The following is a 17,089-nucleotide window of genomic DNA, read 5'->3' on the forward strand; positions in this document are numbered from 1 at the left end:
AATGGCCATATTACCCAAAGTAATATATAAATTTAATGCAATTCCCATCAAAATTCCTATGACATTTTTTAAAGAAATGGAACAAAAAATCATAAGATTTATATGGAACTATAAAAAACCCCGAATAGCTAAAGCAATCCTAAGGAAAAAGAATGAAGCTGGGGGCATTACAATACCTGACTTTAAACTATATTATAGGGCCACAATAATCAAAACTGTATGGTACTGGCGGAAAAATAGACACTCAGACCAATGGAACAGAATAGAAAGCCCAGAAATAAAACCACATATATATGGTCAAATAATCTTTGATAAGGGGGCCAACAACGCAAAATGGAGAAAAGGAAGCCTCTTCAACAAATGGTGTTGGGAAAACTGGAAAGCCACATGCAAAAGAATGAAACTCGACTACAGCCTGTCCCCGTGTACTAAAATTAATTCAAAATGGATCAAAAACCTAAATATAAGACCTGAAACAATAAAGTACATAGAAGAAGACATAGGTATTAAACTCATGGACCTGGGTTTTAAAGAACATTTTATGAACTTGACTCCAATGGCAAGAGAAGTGAAGGCAAAGATAAATGAATGGGACTACATCAGAATAAAAAGTTTTTGCTCAGCAAGAGAAACCGATACCAAAATAAACAGACAGCCAACTAAATGGGAACTGATATTTTCAAACAATAGCTCAGATAAGGGCCTAATATCCAAAATTTACAAAGAACTCATAAAACTCAACAACAAACAAACAAACAATCCAATAAAAAAATGGGAAGAGGACATGAACAGACACTTCTCCCAGGAAGAGATACAAATGGCCAACAGATATATGAAAAGATGCTCAGCTTCATTAGTTATTAGAGAAATGCAAATCAAAACTACAATGAGATACCACCTCACCCCTGTTAGATTAGCTATTATCAACAAGGCGGGTAATAGCAAGTGTTGGAGAGGCTGCGGAGAAAAAGGAACCCTCATACACTGTTGGTGGGAATGTAAAGTAGTACAACCATTATGGAGGAAAGTATGGTGGTTCCTCAAAAAACTGCAAATAGAACTACCTTATGACCCAGCAATCCCTCTACTGGGTATATACCCCAAAATCTCAGAATCATTGATACGTAAAGACACATGTAGCCCTATGTTCATTGCAGCACTGTTCACAGTGGCCAAGACATGGAAACAACCAAAAAGCCCTTCAATAGAAGACTGGATAAAGAAGATGTGGCACATATACACTATGGAATACTACTCAGCCATAAGAAATGATGACATCAGATCATTTACAGCAAAATGGTGGGATCTTGATAACATCATACGGAGTGAAATAAGTAAATCAGAAAAAAACAAGAACTACATGATTCCATGCATTTGTGGAATATAAAAACGAGACTAAGAGACATGGACAAGAGAGCGGTGGTTACCAGGGGTGGGGGCAGGGAGGACGCAGGAGGCAGGGAGGGAGAGAGTTAGGGGGAGGGTAACGGGCACAGAGAAAACTAGATAGAGGGTGACGGAGGACAATCTGACTCTGGGTGAGGGGTATGCAACATAATTTAATGACAAGATAACCTAGACGTTTTCTTTGAATATATGTACCCTGAAATATTAATGTCATCCCATTAACATTAATAAAAATTTATTTAAAAAAAAAAAAAAAGAAATAAATGAAAGAGAAAAATAGAGATAAGGGTTGACTTGAAATTATAAATAGAATTAGTCTAAAAAAGGGAAACATACTTTTCAAGGAGACCAACAGAGAACACCTGGAAAGGGAAACACAGAATTAGAGAACTGGAAGGAAGAATAAGACATACAATTTCCTCAAGGTTTAGTTATTATTTCTGATTTATATGTACTTTATTGCCTAAACTCCCAGATCAAATCTACAATAAAGTAGTTGGTTATATGTGTTGTAAAAAAAAATGCAGTGAAATAAAACTCAAATTTGACTTTTTCTCCACTAAGTAGGATTTTCCTTTAATTAATTTTAGTGACTTTCTCAGCCAGATCATTTTTGCTCAAGAGGTGTGAGGCAGTATGGAAGCATGTAGCCTAAATCTGAAAAATTACAGAGAAGTTTGTGTACACTCACTCATGTCTGGCTTTTCAGGAATTATAGAAAACAAAATAGTAACATAATAAGCGACTTAAAATGGACAAAAGGAGTCCCAATATTCAGAATATCCTAAAGCATTAAAAAGAACGACAGGTCACTGGAACAAATAATTGGAAGAGCTGAATTCTAGTCCATGATTTATTTCTTATTAACTTTACAATATGAAGCAAATTCCAACTTATCTAAACGTCAATTCCCTTAAGAATGAAAAAAGGCTAGAAAATTCCAATAAATCGTGAATGCAGATTTATAGCACTGTTTTTGGTAAAGGTTAAAATCCACTGAATACTTACTGGGGGTGTGGCCCATATTGCATATCAAAAATTTAAAGATAAAAAAATCAGATTTCCAAATTCAGTCTTGAGAAGGAGATAAAGCAAATAAATAAGTCATTATGGTCTGGGTATTACAGCCATAAGAAAGATACATGTTAGGAAGCTCATAGGAGGAAATTCCTAACCCATGCCTTTAGAGGTGGCTATCAAAGAAAACAATGGGGATTTTTTTTTCCAATTAGTTTGGCTGGAGAAAACTCACAAAGGATACAGATAATATCTCCATAAATTTATGGTCAACTGGGTCACAAACGTTGTCTGGCTGTCTTACACTTTTAAAGCAAATCACTCTCCATTTTCCCCAAAAACTCTTGCCTTCTGATCTTCAATTTACCACCCTACTCTTTCCTCCAAATCTCAACAGACAATTTCAACTGGTTTTTTGCAAAGACAAATGACAATGAGATGTGTATTGATTCAGCTTTCCACAAGCAAATCACTGTGCTCACCAGCTCACATCTCATTTCTTCCTTAATTCTTATCTAAAACCAGTCCCTCTATCTGCTTTACATTTCATTTCTCAGGAAACTTATCAGTCAGAAATTCCATCTCTTTCTGTATATTAAATTCATTCTTTCCATAAATATTCTTTAAGCACCTACTATGTGACAGGTACTATTCTCTATGCTTTAAATAGTTTACTGAACAAAACTGACAAAAACAGGCCAACAGTCCTAATCTTAAGAAGTTACATTGCAGTGGAGGGATACAAGTTGTAAATACAATCCTTCTCAAAACTTTGAATAATTATAATACAGATAAAAATGTAGGAATTGACAAGTTCTGTGGAGAAGATGGGATAAACTAAGGAAAATCAGGAGAACATGGAATAGTGGCATGTTCATATTTTAAATAGGTCGATAGGGATAAACCTCATTGAGTAGAATCATGAAGAAGGCATTAGCCATCTGGATGTTTGGTAGAAAAGCTTTTCAGACAAAGGGAAAAGGTTGTCAAAGACCCTAAGGTGAGGGAAGGTGTGAGGAACAGCAAAGAATCTAGTATGGTTGGAGCATGATAAGTGAAAAGGAGAAATGAAGTCAGAGAAGGAAAGGGTGGGAGAAATGATGATGAGCAGATACCATGTTCTTTTCAGCAGCTGTAATTATGTTGGCTTTTATTCTGAGTGAACTGGAAGGGTTTGAGCAGTTGAGTAACATGATCTTATTGATGTTTTAAAATAAAAATCTCATGGTAGAGTCTTCATACTCTAGCAGATTCTTCTGAGTCATTTTCTATAACTTTTAAAGATGGTTAATCAATTTATCTCTTTCCCTAAAAGTAATTCTTTATTACTAGACACATTTTTACATCTGCTCTAGAACACTATCCAATCAGTTGATTGCTTTCTTTCCTGACCTTTGACTGCTTCCTTTCTACCATTGCTGCTTTTCTGATAATATTCAGGTCTTTCTCATCTTTAAGATGTTAGTTTTAGTTTCCCATTCCCTGACCCCTCCCCTCACACCAGCCCCTATACTTTTAACCTTGCCAAGAAAACACCACAAAAGACATTGAAACTGTCTAGTAGAGGAGGCAGAGAAGGGAACAAAGAATTAAAACATAATGTAACAAGCATTACAATAGAATATTGAGTACCAGGAGCCCAGGATAGAGAATAATCTTTTTTTGTCAGAAGGACCCAGAATGCTTTCACCGAGGAGGTGCCATTTGAAATTAAATGAAACATTGAAGAGTTTTGGATGGGGGAGAAATATCAAGAAGAGAAAATAGAAAATGCAAAGGCACAGAATAAAGAGATAAAAAGTTATTGACAGAATGACTTTAATTTGGTTAGAAAGAATTGATAGTGTGAATGGATTGAGACAAGACTGGAGGATGAGGCTATATAATTGACCCTCTTACCTCATACTTTTTCTGTATCTTTTTACTAATTCTCTCCATTTTCAAAACACACAAAGGGTGCTGCAACATCTGACAATATTTCTTGTGACACTGCATGTGGGAAACAAGGTGAGTCATTTACAAATCATCTGAGCGTCCTTGATTTTTAAGATTTTTATTCTTGAAATTTGGAGTAAGTTATTAGTGTTTTATTACTTCAGGTGTTAGACCTAGATCTCTGCATATACCCCAATATTTGGGTTACATGTATGAGAGCCACTTGGGACTACTGTCTTATACTTTCTCTCTATTGAACACACCCACTTTTCCTACTTGGCTTTCTTCACCTTGGCACCTCATCTCTGCCTTTGCCTATATAATCTGTTCAATAATAAACATATTCATCATTTAGTGGGTACCTAGTGTATGGTAGAATTTGCGTGGTTACTTGCATACTTTATCGCACTTAATTCTCACAACAAATAAAGCAGATATTATTGGTCCTACATTTAAGAGAATAAGGTAAATAATTTGGCTATATTTATGCCACTAAAAATTGGCAGAGATGATATTATAACCTAAGGTTGTCAATCTCCAAAGTCTATACTCTAGCTACTATGCTATAATCTTCCTTCTTTAAGAATTGCTTCCCACCTTTCTGCTCACTGCCACTATGAATCCATAGTCTGTTCTTTCCCTGTTTCTTCACCATCTTGCCCACTCACCTGATTCCTGGCTCTGATCCTCATGCCGAAAGCAATTTTCCTTTTAATTCCAGTCTTTTATATCTATACTCCTCACTTTTGAATTTAGCCTTTATTCCCCATCTAAGCTTTCATGATTTGTCTGAAGTTCCAAAACCTGATCTATCTAGGTGTTTTTTTGTGTGTGTGTGAGCAACTTGCTTCCCAAGTCTATGTACCAGTCAAGACTGAATAATTTTTGTGATGCTTTTACTCCAAGCCCCATATGCCTCTCAAGTCTGAATCTACATGACCTCTTCCATTGTACAGTGATCTCTATTCTGGCCACTGACCTGGTGTATTCCACCCAGTTGCTGCATATTTTTCTACACTGAAGGTCTTTATTATGATGAAAGTGTTGGCTCAGTCAGAGGAGGGGCTCTCCTGTTAAAATGATGTGCATTCCTTGGAAGGTACTACAGGAAGGAAATAGGTTTTCTCAAGAAGGAAGAGGAAGTTGCAAGAAAACAAGGAGAATAGTGCAAATAACGCAAGGGGTTTTGTGTCATTAGGGTGGAAGGTAAGATGGAAAGGAAAATCAAAAGTTCAAGTTTCAGTGAAGATAGAAACATGCACTTCAGTGGGCTAGCAACAGGTCTACTGTTCATTTAAGACAATATGTAAAGATATTATATAGTATTTTTATCTCCAGATTGAGTGATTTTGCTAAAATATAAGGATGAACTTGTGACTCTGCAGTTCAAATCCTCTTTGGCTTCTCTTTGTCTAAACTCAATGCATAGCTGTGCCTCACGAACTGAACCCCACATTCTTCATCCTGATAGTCTTCTTTCGTCATATACTCTGCCCAAGCTCAAGTCACATTGAAGAATTTGAAGTTCTTCAGTATAACATCCTCCATCAAGACTATCTATGCAGTCGCACTGTATGTGTCTTCTGCTTGAAATTCTTTTTAATATTTGCCATCTGAAAAATGCCTACTCAGACTTGTCCTCTCTATCAAACCATCCATAGCCACCCCCACTATCACCACCTCTGGCTCATCACCCCTAGCTATCGGGATTTGTAACATTTTGGGCCTTAGAGATTTGTAACATGATAATGTGTATTATTTGCTTACCTGTCAGTATACTAGATTTCAAAATTCCTTGAAAAATACTGATTTTATCCTATTTTCAGCTTGTTTGTTTTATCCCTAATGTCCAACACAGTTGCTGGTGCTCAGTTGGAACTCAATGAGCAAATTATTTGTAATGTTTAATTAATACTAAATGTCTCACTATAATGCTTTCTGTTTATTTCTCTTTAGGGACCTGGGTGAAGTTGGTCATCTTGGTTAAGTCTGGCTTAGAGATCTTGTTTCAGTCCTCAGTGGCCAGATCTATAGAGAGGTGTTCCAGAGAACATGGTCCTGTTGCCCATGAGTCTTTGCCTCTCCACCTGAAAGAAGTTGAAGATAAGTGACAGAAAGTAAAAAGAAAAAGAGGAAAAGGAGAGATCTTAAAATAGCTTGATCTAAATATTAGAAAATTGTTACTCTGTGAAACTCAAGATTTCCATGATTTTGTGATTCTCTTTACCTGGGAAAGACTCTGGGGTTCAGATGGCCTATAGGGAAATGAAAAATTATTCTGTTATTGACTAAAAGAAAATGCATTATCACCTCAATTTATATTTATGGTTATACTTTAAAGCCAAATTCAAAGGTTACTCTTTGGCTTGTTGAATGCCTCTGTTGGACAACGAGAGCCCAAGGTGGAAAAAAATTTTTTGTCTTATGTTTTTTCTTTCTATCTTTACTCAATGTTATCTCTTTCCACTCTGCTTTCTCTCTCTTGCTCTCATTTTATATTTCTTCACTGCTGAATGTGGGTTGGTTTTATATGCGACCTTCTCACAGTCCTCTTCCAGGCAGAACCTAGAGCTGAAGAGGTCCAGGATGCAATGAGCCCACTACTCAGTAGAGACAACTACTGTTCTTTAAAATACATATCCTTGGGGATCTAGTTCACAAATGCTCTAGGATTTTGAAGAACAATGACCAAGAAGTTAAAGAAATTTTCCTAGTGATCTCCAATGGTCAACAGAGATAATACTAGATCATTATCAGATGGCAAACAGAACGGCAACAGCTTCATGGCAAATCACCCCAGTGGCTGATCCTCATCTTAAGTCTTGATCATCTTTTTTCTTTCTGGTTGTCTGAGAAGTAACTATTACTCATAAAATATTACTTTAAAGCATTACTGTTATTCAGAGGGATTTCTGGTTAGAGGATAAAAATACACAAAAGATGAGCTAGCAGTGTTAATAGTACATACTAAGTTCTAGGGAGAAGCACAACTTTCTCTCCACTCCCTCCACTCAACAGAAAAGTATTCCCAAGCAGCAAAGTTAAACCATTGCACATCAGGCTTGGAAATCACGTGTAAAGAAAATTTAACAGTAGCCACTATTGCCTCTTTTATCTTTTAAGGAAACTGTTCTTGTCTTGGCTCTTCCTTTTGGGTTTTTTTGTATGGTTCTTCTCTTTTTTTTGTCTCATGGGAATAGTTATTAAGAAAAACCTAAGGAAGAAGTTTAGAAGGAGTGCCGCGGACCAGCGCAGCTTCCAAATAACGGTGCGGAATTAAGGAAACACACTTTGTCAGAACAAAACCGATGGGACCGGGAGGACTCCTCAAACTGCCTGGCAGCATCTGAGTGCCTCACAGCCTCAGTTCGCTTTATTATATGGACCTATGCAAATCAAGGACCCTGATACAAAGTTGCACATCAAAGGCTAAGACAGGAACTCTCCCAAGGCAAAAACAGTATACATTAGTGAATTTTACAAACATCTGAAAACAAAGAGTCAGAGGAAGGGTATGTACATTGCTTCCTGCAACCCAAGGAAGGAAGGGGAGTGGGTGCAAACACAGAGCATCAAAGCCAAATATGGAGATGGAGGGGGTAGAACTTAAGCCCCCTGCCAAGCCTTGAATCTATAATGGCTTTTTGCCATTACCGGTCCACAACAAAGGAGGGATGTCCTTTCTTAACAATCGAAGAAGAAAACAAGCAAGGATCCAAAGCAAAAGACACATGGAACAGGTAGATGATGGCATCTCTATGCTAAGCTTTAGATTGAAACTTTATATTTCCTCCAATTTAATCTTACCATGTCTCCTGTCATGGTTTTCTCATCATAGTGATAAGATTATGCAGGTCGGCCCTGGCCGGTTGGCTCAGTGGTGGAGTGTCGGCCTGGCGTGCAGAAGTCCCGGGTTCAATTCCCTGACAGGGCACACAGAAGAAGCGCCCATCTGCTTCTCCACCCCTCCCCCTCTCCTTCCTCTCTGTCTCTCTCTTCCCCTCCTGCAGCCAAGGCTCCACTGGAGCAAAGATGGCCCCAGTGCTGGGGATGGCTCCTCGGCCTCTGCCCCAGGCGCTAGAGTGGCTCTGGTCGCAACAGAGCGACCCCCCCCCCCGCCCCGGAGGGGCAGAGCATCGCCCCCTGGTGGGCAGAGCGTTGCCTCCTGGTGGGCGTGCCGGGTGGAACCCCGTCGGGCGCATGCGGGAGTCTGTCTGACTGTCTCTCCCCGTTTCTGACTTCAGAAAAAAAAAAAAAAAAAGATTATGCAGGTCATGATTAGACTGTGGGTCTGAGGAAAAATATAAGGTGATTGCTCAGACTTTTTGAAGTCTGGGAGTTAGGCCATAGGACAAGAAATGACTTGTATCTTCAATTTGGTACAGGATTACTCACCAATTAAGATATAGATCTAATGTGTGACAGAATGTGTCTGCCTATAACATCCCTTCTGCATATATTTCTCTCTGAAAAAAGCAAGTTGTTTAGCAACATCTGAAGGTTATTGTCCAATATTTGGAAATTTTCTTAGTTATTTGTTGAATACCTTTATTTTAGAGACAAGACTAACAAACAAAAGTATATAGATAAAGTAGAGTGCTTTAAAACCTTTATGTTACCTTATTTTCTGGACTAAAATTCATGAGCAAGAACAAAGATAATTTTTATTTGTGAATTTATTTTTATAAAAATACATAAAGGGTTATAAATAGCATATTAATTTATTCATTCAATTAATACTTTATTAAAATAAATTTGATAAAATTCAACAGAAAAAATAGATCTTACATATTTACATGGTTATATGACATTGTATGACATTTTTCTATGTACACTTATAAAGAACTCTGCTTCTCAATATTTATAAAATTTACTAATTTGATTAATTTTATTATCAATAGCTGAAAAATTGATCAATTGCTTTCACCCCCTGGGAGATGAGGTACACAAAGAGACTACCGGTGTGCAGAGAATAGATAACTGGGGAGTGGAATGTATAGGAGACCCTGTCACAGGCATCTGCAGTGTCAGGGACTGTGGCTGATGCTGTAGAGTCAAGAAGAATAAGGTTAGTCTCTGTTCTAGAGGAATTCATAAATTAGCAGGGAGTCAAACACCAAATAACATCTGTCATTCAGAATAAAAAGCTGCTGTAGTCAAGGCTCAATATTCAAAGTGAACTCACCTTGTTCCCACTTCACTCTATAAGCGACTGCCATTCACCTGGTAGAAACACTACAAACTGAAGATTTAATAGTTGCAGAAACTGAAAATGCCTCGGCGGAACTTACTATGTTATAGTGAGAGAAAATTCACAGATTGATTAGACTTGGATTGGTAAATATGAATCGGCCACTTAATGTGATCCCTTACTTCCTTATATCACTTTATGCTAATCATCATCTAGATCTTTGTGCCATAGTCTCTCTCTCTTGAGTCTTGGTTTTTCTTATCTTTGCAACCCTGACCTTCACTGCTGCTCACTATTTTATAGCTAATTCCTTCAAGTCTTAGCCTAAATGCTACTTCTGCTGGAACATTTTCTCTACTCACTCTAGATCTACCTACCATTTGCTTCCATAGTACCCTGTACTTGCATCCTCACAGTTATAACTCTGAATATAATTGTGCCTTTATCTTCCCTACCTGTTATAGCTATGTCAAGGAGGAATCTGTATCTATTTTATTGTTGTTAACCATTATATTATCATAGGCTATTAAAGGGTAAAATTAAGGGCACAAAAAATATTGAATGAATTAAATGAATGAATGAAGCAAGATAAAAATTAATATAATATAATTGCCGAGTTCATTAAGGTGACTAATGTGAGAATATATGTTTAATATTGAGGATCAGTAAAAACCAAAGTTGCAATGGTGCAGATGGAGTTCCACAGTGCTAGAATAATTACAAAATAACTAGAATGATCACCACCTGGACCCCATTATCTCATAGGCTGCAGTCTGCAGCCTCTGGCTAGAAGAGATCTTATCCAGTCTTTTGATGTTTTTCCATAATGAAGCCTGTGTTTTCTTTTTCTACCCCTTCAACTTCAGAACTAAAACTTAAGAGCAAACCCAGAAAGGGCCATGTAGAGAGATGCCAGTTCTGCATTTTTTGTTTAAATATTAAAGTTCAGTCATGTCTTCTGCTCAGTCAATCCTTTCCACCCCACAAGGATGCATGATACATAAACTCTCTCTATGTAAGTTATATAGAAATCCAGCTGCTAACTTCCAACCAGTCCCTCCTCCTCCTCTTGGACTCTTTCCTTGATGTGTCTTTGAAAGTCTAGTCCCTAATTTAGGCCCTAAGAGCTCCTTTGGATTTCATGGAAGACATAGATCCAAAGCTTGAGAATATTTTTTAAGACTTAACACCTGCCTTTTATCCACCTCTGTTAGCTTTCCCGGGCTCAGTGTCCTGGCCCTGGTACAAGTGCAGAGTACGCCGGAGGGCTCTCTTGACGTCTTGATTGCGCAAGCAGTAAATTATGGGATTGAGCAATGGTACAATGACAGCATACAGTACAGAGACCAGCTTGTTGGTGTCAAAAGCTGAGAGTGCCTTTGGCCGGGCATAGATGAAGATACTGGCTGCATAGAAGATGACCACAACAGTCAGGTGAGAAGCACAGGTGGAAAAGGCTTTATGGCGTCCAGCAGCTGAGGGAATGCGCATCACAGCACCAGTGATTGCCGTGTAGGAGGCCCCTGTGACAAGGAGTGGTCCCAGCAGGATAAAAATGGCAAGGACAAAGTCTGTAAGTTCTGCTGTGGACATATCAGTGCAAGAAAGGTTGAGCAATGGAGAGACATCACAGAAAAAGTGGTTGATGATGTTGGGGCCACAATAGGAAAGGTGTGAAATGAGGTAAACTTTGACCGTGGAGATACCAAAACCTCCAGTCCAGGAGCCAGCTACCAGCTGTACACACAGCCGGCCACTGACAATAACAGGATAGTGGAGAGGATGACAGATGGCTACATAGCGATCATAGGCCATAACAGCAAGAAGGGCACACTCAGTGCAGGCCAGACCCAAAAAAAAGTAGAGTTGTGTCATGCATCCTTCAAAGGAGATTAGCTGTCCACGGCCCTGTTTGGACCTAATAAAGCCACCTAGCATCTTGGGAATAGTAACAGTAACATACCAGATCTCCAGGAAGGACATATTAGCCAGAAAGAAGTACATAGGTTTGTGGAGGGTGGAGTGGCTCCTAATTGCCACAATGATAAGTGTGTTCTCAGTCAGCACCAACACATAGGCCAGCAGAGAAAGGGCAAACAGTAGTGCCTGCAGTGGCACAGGAGCTGGAAAACCCAGCAACACAAACTCACTCACTCTCCCACTCTGGTTCCTTGATTCCATGGGGTTGGTCTTGCCCACTGTTCTTAGGAGGGAGATTAGAGTATCTTTCGGAGACATCAGCAAGAACCCACACTTTCTCTTGGTGGGTTTATATTGGAAATATGCAATGTATGTGGTACATATAATTTATCACTGAGCTGAGGCCACTGCTTTCTTCTGTAATCTGTAAATAAATTAAGACAAAAGGGACAAGAATAAACTGCTTTGTGTTGAAGATAAGAGAGGAGTCTCTTCTGGCACATGGAGAAGTGTGTATTGATAAGCACCACGTAAAGATGACACCAGTTAGTCCCTGGAGAACATACAGAAAAAAAAAATAGTAAGAGAGGCTGGGCTGCTCTAACATGAGAGTTTGTCTATGAGTTGGATCGTGACTGTTTTGAGGAAATAGTAATGGAGGAATAACAATAACATATAACACAATTGAGTATTTGCTATGTGTACAGGCATCGTTCTAAAAACTTTGCAGATATTAATTCATTTAACTTTCAGAAGAACCTTGGGTTACTACTATTATTAACTCCACTTAACACCTATGGATACTGAGGCACAGAGAGTTTAAGTGACTTGTCCCAGGTCATGCAGATAGGAAGAGGTGAAACCAGGCAGTCTGCCAAGGCATGACTAAAGCTACCTACTCTAATGGCTTTCTTGTTTAATTATTTTAACAGTATCATGGCCAGTATAAAAGCATACTTAGTAGCCTGACCAGGCAATGACATAGTGGACAGAGCACCAGCCTGGGATGCTGAGAACCCAGGTTTGAAACCCCGAGGTCACCGGCTTGAGTACAGGCTCACCAGCTTGAATGCGGAGGTCTTGAGTTTGAGCATGGGATCATTGACATGCTGGTTTGAGCCTAAGGTCACTGGCTCAGCTGGAGCCCCTGGTCAAAGCACATATGAAAAAGCAATCAGTGAACTACTAAGGTGCCACAACTATGAGTTGATGCTGCTAAACTCTTTCCCTTCCTGTATGTCTGTCCCTCTCTCTTTAACTAAAATATAAAATAAAACAAAAAATAAAAGCATATTTGTTTGCCTTGGTATCAGAAACAAAGTTTTCTCTTTTCAAACTTCAATTATATACCAATTATATCTCAATTGCATATTGAAGTCTAATGTGTGAGCACATCTGACCCCTGCTTACCTTATAGAAACAGGCTTAAGACTAAAAAGTAAGAATCTCTTGAGGAGAAATAGCACCCAGGAGTTCAGCTGATTCTCCCTGTCCCCATTTGCCTTTCTAATATCTATACTTCTGTCCAGTGCTACAACCCTACAGAGACAATAGGACGACAATAACCTTGTCTTCTTATCAACTTCATTATATAAATTTAAGTTGTGCAATCTGACAATTTGACACAAGTATATATTGTAAAATGTGTAATACAATAAATTTAGTTAATATATTCTTTACTTCATGTAATTACCATTTTGTTATTGCTGTAGTGAGACCACAAAAGCTTTACTCTCATTGCAACGTTTAGTATACAATAGAGTATTGTTAACTGTGCATATAATGCATCATATCATCAGAAGTTATTCATCCTATAACTAAAAGTTTGTACTCTCTGACAAACATCTACCAATTTCCCAGCCTTCAGCCCCTGGTTCTCACCATTTATATATATATTATATATCAGTATTATTCACCCATAAACAGAAAGAAAATAATACCATTTATAATGACATGGCTGGATCTTAAGGGCATTCTACTAAGAAAAATAAGCCAGATCAAAAAAAAAAAAAAGATAAATACTGTATATCTCACTTATGTATGAAATATAAAAACATCAAATATACTAATGGTTTTATACCTGAATTTTTCTTCTCTTTATGCTTGATGATTAATACTTGAGTACTACTCAGTACTTGAGCCCTAGCATTTCTCTCAATGCTAGAGTACTTCAGTGCAAATACAGAATATCCATACCCCTGGATTATATTTCCTATCACTCCCATTCTTTCTGTCCATATCCACAATTTATTTATTTTAAAATTTATGTGGATCAGTTCTGTTCCAGACCACAGACTAAGAATTGTGGTATTTAGAAGTTAAATAAGACATATACTCAGTCTTTCAAGAGCTCATAATCTAGTGGTAAACACACATTTTCATTTTCTCATCCCTGAAAGTTTAAACTACCATAGCTAGCCCTACATTACATACTAGCTTCATAAATATGAATCTCAAAAATACAATATCCATTCATAACCTTAGTCTTGATTCCTTTTCCTCAATACCTGCCTCATATGCCATTCATTGGGCATTTTATCCTCTTGACCCCAGACTTTTATGCCTATTCTTTAATTTTTTTTTCTACCTTCACATTTGATGCTCTGCACTCTTGAACAAAAAGTTAGATTCTTGTCATGGACTCCTAATGAGTCCCACTGCCTGTATAGTCTTTCCCCTAAAGATCAAATCTGACCATTTTAATCCCCTACTTATAATTTTTTCATGGTACCCCATTACCCACACAATAATGTTCAAACTATTTAACAAGGTGTCTAAGTTTTATGACCTGCCACTGCTATCACCAAAACCTTACCTTTTGCCACAATCTACCTTGTATTTTATACTCTGTAGCTCTTGGCATACAGCATGTGTATTATCTCTGTGCATTTACTCATGCTGCAATCTCCATGAGCACAGCTGACTCCTAGTCAACTTTCCAGTCTTGGCTCATGCAACATCTCCTTATAGAAACATTAGTTGTCCTTTTTTTCCCCTTTCCTTTTCACTGTTGGTGAGCTTCTTCTCATTACTGTTTCCATTCTATATCTCTATATATGTATTTAAATATATTTCTGTTACAGGGCCAGCCTTAAGTAATAATTAGAAAAAATATTATAATGGTTGTACAGACATATAGATAGGTGGAAAATGGAAAAAGGTATGTTATAGGCATAGTAGATAAATAGATTATAGGAATGGAATATACAGAAGATAAAATATAAAAGGAGCTGTGTGGAAGTGATCAGGAGTAGAGAATTTAAATGGATTACAAAAAAAAATTGACAGCGTTGGAATACTACGTAAGGAAAACAGACATCTTATGTAGAAGATTAAGTAGATCCACAGGGACCAGATAAAAGATGAGGAAATTAGATTATGCAGAAAGACTGGATCTTCTATTAATAAAATGTATGATATCTGGTAAGATAAATTTGCTATATAGACAACAGATTTAATGAGAAAAGATTAGGTAACTATAGTATAGAAAGAACAGATTAAGAATGGAGGTCATGAAAGATATAAGGAGGGCAAGCAGAGTATGAACAAATACAGAGACCAGCTACAAATAGAAAAGATTAAGAAAATGATATTTGTCTACATATCAATAGAATAGGCCACATGTGGAAACTTGATAGGTTTTGTTTGGGTTTCATTAGGTATACAAAGGAATAGGAAAATGAATGTGCTGGACAGAAAGTAAACATGAGAGAACTGACCACATGAAGAGAATGCAGCAGATAGGGGAATCTACTCACTTTATTTAGATGTCTTTGACTCAGGGTCCTCCTAGGATGACCACATCAATTAGAAAAAGACTTACGGAGCATATATAAAAGAAAGTTGAAGTAGCAGGACAAAGAAAAACGTTGCAGACTCCACTTCTCCTTCCTCCCATGATCTGAGAATGCTGCCAAACCAGGGAGGATTCTTTTATCTTGCACCTCCCTCCTGTAGTCCCCATTTTCCCTCCTTCTTTCTGATGGTTGGGCATGGCTCTGAAGCTGGAGCCCAGGAGACCAAATGGATACAACAGAAAAAGAAAAAAAAAGACTGAGGCAGGGCCTTTGGGAAAGTGTGTTTGGGAAACTTAGAATGTAGGTGTTTATAAAGAAAGTTACATGAAGGAGAGGGTGTCACAACATCTTTACTACCTTCCTTTGCCTTCTCCTTCCTTGTTAGTGTACATTTCTTTCTGTCATATCACATTCCTTTCAAAACAAAGCCTTTGGTTTTGGGGCAGGCCAATTTGGGTTGATATCCTAGCTCAGTCATTAAGTAATTCTTTTTTTTTTTTTTTTTTTTTTTTGTATTTTTCTGAAGTTGGCCGTCAGACAGACTCCCACATGCGCCGGACCGGGATCCACCCAGCATGCCCACCAGGGGGTGATGCTCTGCCCATCTGGGGCGTTGCTCTGTTGCAACCAGAGCCATTCTAGCGCCTGAGGCAGAGGCCATGGAGCTATCCTCAGCACCCGGACCAACTTTGCTCCAATGGAGCCTTGGCTGCAGGAGGGGAAGAGAGAGACAGAGAGGAAGGAGAGGAGGAGAGGTGTAGAAGCAGATGGACGCTTCTCCTGTGTGCTCTGGCCGGTAATCGAACCCGGAACTCCTGCATGCAAGGCTGACGCTCTACCGCTGAGCCATCCGGCCAGGGCTTAAGTAATTCTTTTTTTTTTTTTTTAATATTATATTTATTTATTTTAGAGAGGAGAGAGAAAGAAGGGGGAGGAGCAGGAAGCATCAACTCCCTTATGTGCCTTGACCAGGCATGCCCAGGGTTTCGAACCAGCAACCTCAGCATTCCAGGTCAACTCTTTATCCCAGGGGTCCCCAAACTTTTTACACAGGGGGCCAGTTCACTGTCCCTCAGACCATTGGAGGGCTGGACTATAAAAAAAAAAAACTATGAACAATTCCTTATGCACACTGCACATATCTTATTTTAAAGTAAAAAAACAAAACAGGTACAAATACAATACTTAAAATAAAGAACAAGTAAATTTAAATCAACAAACTGACCAGTATTTCAATGGGAACTATGGGCCTGCTTTTGGCTAATGAGATGGTCAATGTGCTCCTCTCACTGACCACCAATGAAAGAGGTGCCCCTTCTGGAAGTGCAGCAGGGGCCAGATAAATGGCCTCAGGGGCCACATGTGGCCCATGGGCTGTAGTTTGGGGACCCCTGCTTTATCCACTGTGCCACCACAGGTCAGGCCATTAAGTAATTCTTAAGTTTATGTAACCTCTTTGAACTGTAGAATCATAATCTGTCAAATAGGACTAACATATCTCAGAGTTGTTGAGAAGAGTAAATGTTATGAGATATATGGAGTGCTTGTAACATGATTCAATCTAGTAATGTAGGAATTCAACATTACTAGAACCTACCTTAATCTTTTGATTTGTTTGTCTCTTCCTTAATCTTTTGACCCACATGGGTAGTGTCCCTTCATTCCATAATATCATAGAAGTATCACTGAATTAAGAGTTAAGGTTTCTGGTTTTAGTTCCATATATAATATATACTGCTCACAAAAATTAGGGGATATTTCAAAATGAATATGAAGCAATAAAAAAAGAAACATTTGATTTTTTTTAACTAAAGAATATCAG

At 38.3% G+C, this 17,089-nt stretch overlaps 1 protein-coding gene across 1 annotated transcript; it reads right to left on the reverse strand.

The window, feature by feature from the left end:
* Positions 1 to 10,699: 10,699 nt before the first annotated feature.
* Positions 10,700 to 15,253, reverse strand: OR6A2 (olfactory receptor family 6 subfamily A member 2). The gene is made up of 2 exons (XM_066253816.1): positions 15,229 to 15,253; positions 10,700 to 11,894 (listed from the first exon to the last, which is right to left on the reverse strand). The coding sequence occupies exon 2, from the start codon at positions 11,786 to 11,788 to the stop codon at positions 10,748 to 10,750; it is 1,041 nt and encodes a 346-aa protein (XP_066109913.1). The 5' UTR covers positions 11,789 to 11,894; positions 15,229 to 15,253; the 3' UTR covers positions 10,700 to 10,747.
* Positions 15,254 to 17,089: the final 1,836 nt, after the last annotated feature.

Source organism: Saccopteryx bilineata, chromosome 1 (genome assembly GCF_036850765.1).
Source record: "Saccopteryx bilineata isolate mSacBil1 chromosome 1, mSacBil1_pri_phased_curated, whole genome shotgun sequence".
NCBI lineage: Eukaryota > Metazoa > Chordata > Mammalia > Chiroptera > Emballonuridae > Saccopteryx > Saccopteryx bilineata.